This window comes from Empidonax traillii, unplaced genomic scaffold (genome assembly GCF_003031625.1).
Source record: "Empidonax traillii isolate 1590-97213 ecotype Southwest subspecies unplaced genomic scaffold, ASM303162v1 scaffold2657:size43024, whole genome shotgun sequence".
Lineage (NCBI taxonomy): Eukaryota > Metazoa > Chordata > Aves > Passeriformes > Tyrannidae > Empidonax > Empidonax traillii.
This window is the reverse complement of record NW_020957850.1, coordinates 13,439-19,902: the sequence shown is the minus strand read 5'-3', so window position 1 is coordinate 19,902 and position 6,464 is coordinate 13,439. Positions and strand designations below refer to the sequence as shown.

At 53.7% G+C, this 6,464-nt stretch overlaps 1 protein-coding gene across 1 annotated transcript in view; it reads left to right on the top strand.

Moving 5' to 3' along the window:
* LOC114072118 (bromodomain-containing protein 4-like) overlaps positions 1-6,464 on the top strand; it is a gene marked incomplete at its 3' end in the record, with an annotated part of 19,639 nt that overhangs the window by 8,551 nt on the left and 4,624 nt on the right. Inside the window, exons 5-7 of the mRNA XM_027910037.1 lie at positions 9-182; positions 1,482-1,610; positions 6,183-6,398. Coding sequence (XP_027765838.1) covers positions 9-182; positions 1,482-1,610; positions 6,183-6,398 — 519 coding nt within the window. The remainder of the gene's footprint in view (positions 1-8; positions 183-1,481; positions 1,611-6,182; positions 6,399-6,464) is intronic.

Here is a 6,464-nt window from a genome sequence, read left to right as displayed (position 1 = left end):
GGGACAAGGGCAGCAAAGTGTCGGAGCAGCTCAAGTACTGCGGCGGCATCATCAAGGAGATGTTCGCCAAGAAGCACGCGGCCTACGCCTGGCCCTTCTACAAGCCCGTGGACGTGGAGGCCCTGGGGCTGCACGACTACTGCGACATCATCAAGCACCCCATGGATCTGAGCACAATCAAAGTAGGGAATTGGGGTTTTTTTAGGAAAATGAAGGGGTTGGGTGTGTTTGGTGTCTCTTTTCTCCTTGTGGTTTACCCGATGTTTGGGAAGGGCAGGCGCTCCCAGCGGTCCCTCTTGGCGACGCTGAGGTGTGGTTTTTATGGAAAATCTCTGTTGTTGTGGAAATCTGTCCGGTTTTTAGCCCCTCCCCCCCCCCCCCGAGCAGAAATCCTGGGAATTGGGATTAAAAAACCAACCCTGTTTTTAATCCCTTCCAGAATAAGGGCTGGTCTCCCTCAACGCTTGATCTTCTCCTGAGCTCGGGGGGAAGAACCAGAACCAGCTGCTCTTTTGATCAAAACACATCCTGCTTTTGATCAAAAGTAGCTTTTCTTTTTGACCAAAATTGGTGGTTCTTTTGACCAAAATTGGTGGTTCTTTTGACCAGAATTGGTGGTTCTTTTGACCAGAATTGGTAGTTCTTTTGACCAGAATCAGCAGTTCTGTTTGACCTAAACAAGTCTTGTCTTTTTGACCAAAACACAGAATTCTTTTGACCAAAACCAGATTGTTTTTGACCAAAGCAAGTCCTTCTTTTTCCATCAAAATGAGTAGTTCTTTTTTGATGAAACTTTGTGGGGTTTTGACCAAAACTGTTGGTTCTTTTGACCAAATTTGGTGGTTCTTCTGACCAAAATCAGCAGTTCTGTTTGACCTGAACTGGTCTGTCTTTCTGACCAAAACAAACCTCTCTTTTGACCAAAACGAGTCACTCTTTTTGACCAGAACACTGAATTCTTTTGACCACAACCAGATAGTTTTTCACCAAAGCAGGCAGATCTTTTCCCATCCAAATGAGCTGTTCCTGTTGATGAAACCTTGTGGGTTTTTTGACCCCTGTTAGTTGTCCTTTTGACCAGAATTGGTGGTTCTTCTGACCAAAATAAGCAGTTCCGTTTGACCTGAACTGGTCTGTCTTTTGACCAAAATGAGTCACTTTTTTTGACCAAAACCCAGAATTCTTCTGACCAAAACGCAGAATTCTTTCTTTTGACCAAAACCCAGAATTCTTTTGGCCACAACCAGATTGTTTTTGACCAAAGCAAGTCCTTCTCTTCCCATCACAATGAGCTGTTGTTGTTGCTGATGAAACCCTGGCGGGTTTCCCGACCGACATTCCTTGTCCCTCTAGAGCCCCCCGTGTTCCGTGGGCTCCCCGTTCCCCCCTGGATCTCTGAGCTGCATTTTTACCCCCTTGCACTGAGAGTTGTGTTGCTTTCCCTGCCCTCTGCCCTCTGCTCTCTCTCTCTGTCTCTCTAGTCCAAGCTGGAGGGCCGGGAGTACCGGGACGCTCAGGAATTCGCGGCCGACGTGCGGTTGATGTTCTCCAACTGCTACAAGTACAACCCCGCTGACCACGAGGTCGTGGCCATGGCCAGGAAGCTGCAGGTGAGTTCCCACCCCCCTGCTCGATGTCCTTCTCTGCTGCTTCACCCCCTGTCAGGGCCCCTCGAGCCCCAAACTGACCCCCCAAAGCCGCCCCTGTGGTGGGGAACAGCCCCAGGTGACGCTTTCTGTGCTGCAGGACCTGCCCAGTTCCCTCTCCCAGCTCAGTTTTGTTCGGGATCATCTTTTTCCTGTCCCTTGTTGCTGGTGGAGGAGCAGGAAGGTGAAACACGGCTCCAAAACGTCCCTTTTTTACCCCCAAAAGGAATAAAGATCAAACAGGTGACGGCTCCTGCTGCTTTAGGTCCCTGTCCCGGGCGAGTTTTCCGCCCTCCGCTCGTTCCCGAAGGGTCTGCAGGGAATTCATCGGCTCCTGACGGATCCCCACGACCCCAACCGGGGGGTTTGGCCTCACCCACGAGCTCCAGCGCTCCGGAAAACCCCCTGGATCCCTGCATTTCCCGGGAATTCTGAGCCCCCCTGCACAGTTGGAGCAGCAGGAACGGGCTCTGCGGGGCGTGGATCGGGGGGAGAGGGTTGGTTGAGCTCCAGGGATTTCCCACCACGGAACCACTGCCAGGGGTCACAGAGTTCGACTCCAAACGTTGGATTTTCAACCTCAGCATTCCCACGTGGCTCCTTAAAAACGCCCCAGATTCCAGGTGCTTCCATTCCCTGTGATCCCCATTTCTCCGGGTTTTTTCGTCGAGTTTTTTTTTTTTAAATAATTTTATCACATCACACTCGATCCCAACTGCTCCCAAACCACCCCCCCCGCCAAATCCCCAAGGATTCACATTCGAGATGCCAGGAGGATGCTCGGGATGGGATTGGAGAGGACACAGGAGCCGGATCCGCACGTGGGAAGAGGTTTTTGGGATGTGGGAAAAGCCCAATCCCAGCGGCGTGGAAGGAGGAGGAAAAGGGCACGGAAGGAGAAGAAAACTCCTGTAAATTATGGGAGAAGCTGTTAAATCAGGAGGAAAACTCCTAAACTGAGGGGAAAACATGAAATCAAGGGAAGGACTCCGAGAAATTAAGTTTGATTGATGGAAGTTTGGCTCAAGAAACTGCCCCCCCCAAAAAACAAGCCAGGAATGGGTGGTGCTTCTCCACCTGGAAATGTGGAGTGAAAACCTCGACCTGACCCGGCCCTTCCCCTGAATCCAGGGAAGTGTCAGCTCGGGAAGGGGCTGCAGCTGCGCCGATCCCTCCACACAGTTCAGGAAATGCTGGGTTTGAACTCGTGTTTTTATAAAAACTCAAGTTTTTATGAAACTTGAGCCGAGGAGGCGCTGAGGAAACGGGAGTTTTGGGGAGGAATTTGGGAGAATTCGGCACCTTAGAAGTGGATTTTTTTTTTTTTTTTGGTGGGTTTTATGACCAAAAAACCGGCAATTTTCACCCTCGGGCTCTCCCCAGCTGGTTTGGGGCCCACACAGGACGTCACAGCCTCGTGGAAGGACGTCCCAGAGCATTTCCAACCCCCAGCAGAAGGAAATCCCGGCATTTCCTGTCCCAGCCTGGATATTCTCATGGAAACCTCTCATTTTTTCCTTCCCTCCCACCTCGTTTGATCCGAAAAATCCTCATGAGTGGCTTCTCCAGGTGACACCCCAAAGCCAGGGCTGCTTGGAGTCGGGATTCCAGGCTTGGGATCACGGCCCTGGAAAAGCTCAGCCACTCAGGAAGGTCAGTTGTGGCATCAGGATGGCAGAAAAGGTGGGATTTGAGTGTCAGAGCCCCCCAGAAAAGGGGGGGTTGAACCTCAGAGCAGCCGAAACAGCATCTGGACCCCACCCCAACCTCGACGTCCAGGGCTGGAACCTCCTCCTCGGCTTTTCCTGGGGCCTGGAAATCCGATTGCAGCGGGAAGATCTCCCAGGAGAGGATTTGGGGCAGCTCTGCAGAGGTTTGGGAACGAGAGGACTCCAGTCCCGCTGGAAAAGCTCTGGAATAACTCCCGTTCCTGCTTTTTTGGGCCCCTTTGCACCATCAGAAACGGAGGGGGTTTGGCTTTCCGGGGGTAATTCCGGCTCGTGGGAGAAGTTCTTGGTTGTGGTTCTGGTGCCGTCCACGATAAGAACCCTTGATAAAAAATTAACGAGCTCGTTAATTGCTCAGTGGATTTTTCTCTCCCATCATTCCCTGCCTGGGATTTTTCAGACACCGAGGCCGTTTCAGGCACTTCCCAATCGACGGGAGACAAAATTGGGGTAAAATCGACCCGGAAGGTTGAATTTCTGCCCCCCAGAGAATCCAAAAAGTGGAGTTTCTGCGTTGGAGCAGCTTTGCCACCCGCTGATAATCGGGGAGCGAGGACCTCCTGGGCCATGGGAAGCAGGAATTGGGGTGTTAAACACTGACCAGGGGCAGAAATTCCGGGGTGAATCCGTGTGAGCCTCCGTCGTCCCACGGAGGGGCTCGGAAACGTCTCCTTTTTTTTTTTTTCCTCGCCTATTTTCTCCTCCTTCCCCCAAAATTTGAGCCCCAGCCCGTGGGTGAAGCCCCAGAGCGCTCCTGGCAGCAGGTGGGAGCGGCAAAACGACCCCCAGAGCGCCCCAAAAAGCCGCCAGCGAGGGAAGAAAAGCCGGGAATGAATGAAGGCGGGAGGAGGGCGAGGAAGGAAGGTGGGAAATCAATCCTTGGGGAGAGCCCAGAGGGTCCTTCAGCCACCTGGATGAGCCTGAGCTGGGAGAGCTGGAGCTTCCAGGAGGGGAAACATCGAGCAGCGGGTTCAGCCGTCGGGTTGGATACCCCGGAGCGTTGGGTTTGCCCCCGGGGATTTGGGATGAGTCGGATGAACCGACGTCATCGTTGACGTCCCTGTTGGGGTTCGGGGAACAGCCCCCAGCTCGTGCTCTGTCCACGTGCCCAGGGCTTGGGAAGCAGCAGAAAATCAGCAAAAGCAGCAAAAAAATTGGGAATTGTAAGTTGGAAGAGCTTTGGGAAGGGGGAGGAATTCCCTGGGCTTTGTTCCCACGGGGAGTGACACCCGGGAACTCCTGCGGGTTGTTCCTCCAACCGGCACCTGAGTCATCTCTGGGAGCCCCAGAAGGTTCCAGGAGGATCCCAGGAACTTGGAAAGCAGATCCTGCCCCCCTGAACCCCTCCCAGAGCAGGGGGATCAGCCCCTCTGCAGCTCCTGGGGGGAAGATCCCGGGTTGGAGGCAAAAAATCCTCGTCTGGGAAACTCAAATCCACGCTCAGAACCCTTCAGGTGGAGCCAGAACCCTTCAGGTGGAGCCAGAACGCTCCAGGTGGAGCCAGAACCCTTCAGGTGGAGCCAGAACGCTCCAGGTGGAACCAAAACCCTTCAAATGGAACCAAAACCCTTCAAATGGAACCAAAACCCTTCAAATGGAACCAAAACCCTTCAAATGGAACCAAAACCCTTCAGGTGGAACCAAAACCCTTCAGGTGGAGCCAAAACCCTTCAGGTGGAGCCAGAACCCTTCAGGTGGAGTCAAATCCATTCAGGTGGAACCAAAACCCTTCAGATGGAGCCAAAACCCTTCAGGTGGAACCAAAACCCTTCAAATGGAATCAATTCCCTTCAAAGGGAATCAAAACCCTTCAGGTGGAATCAAACCCCTTCAAATGGAATCAATTCCCTTCAAATGGAATCAAACCCTTCAGGTGGAACCAAAACCCTTCAGGTGGATCCCAAGCCCTTCAGGTGGAGCCAAACCCCTTCAAATGGAACCAAAACCCTTCAAATGGAATCAAACCCCTTCAGGTGGAGTCAAACCCTTTCAAATGGAATCAGAACCCTTCAGGTGGAGTCAAAACCCATCAAATCCACTCAGAATTCCCACTTTGAGGACTTCTTGGGGTGCCACTCACAATTCCCACTCTGGGGGCTTCCGGGAGTGTTCTGAGTCCCATCCTTTCTCACCTGTAACTTTCCCTCCTCCCCAAAACCATCCTGGAATCCACTCAGAATTCCCACTCTGGGGACTTCCAAGGATGTTCTGAGTCCCTGTAATTTCCCCTCCTTCCCAAAACCATCCTGGAATCCACTCAGAATTCCCACTCTGGGGACTTCCAAGGATGTTCTGAGTCCCATCTTTTCTCACCTGCAACTTTCCCTTCTCCCCAAAACCACTCAGAATTCCCACTCTGGGGACTTCCAAGGATGTTCTGAGTGCCTGTAACTTTTTCTTCTCCCCAAAACCATCCTGGAATCCGCTCAGAATTCCCACTCTGGGGATTTCCAAGGATGTTCTCACTCCCATCCTTTCTCACCTGCGACTTTTCCTTCTCCCCAAAACCATCCTGGAATCCGCTCAGAATTCCCACTCTGGGGACTCCTGGGGGTCTTCTGAGTCTCTGTAACTTTCCCTTCTCCCCAAAACCATCCTGGAATCCGCTCACAATCCCCACTTTGAGGACTTCTTGGGGCGTCGATGCTGCTGTCGATCCCTGGCGTAGAGAACCCCCCCCCCAGGGAGCCCCCCCTGGGGTGTCCACCCCAGGGGGGGCTCCCTGGGGGGGGGGTTCTCTACACCAGCAACATCCCCTGAGGGTGCCAAACATCCCCCTACCTTATCCCCACCCCTTCCCCCCCTCCAGGACGTGTTCGAGATGCGCTTCGCCAAGATGCCGGACGAGCCGGAGGAGCCGGCGGCTCCGGCGTCGTCGCCGGCGGTGGCGGTGCCGCCGCTGCCCGCCAAGGCGGCCCCGCCCTCGTCCAGCGACAGCAGCAGCGACAGCTCCTCCGACAGCGACAGCTCCTCCGACGACTCCGAGGAGGAGCGGGCGCAGCGCCTGGCAGAGCTGCAGGAGCAGGTGCTGTGACCCCCGAGGGGGTTTGGGGGTGGTGGGGGGTCATCGTTCCCCTTGTCCTGGGGGTGT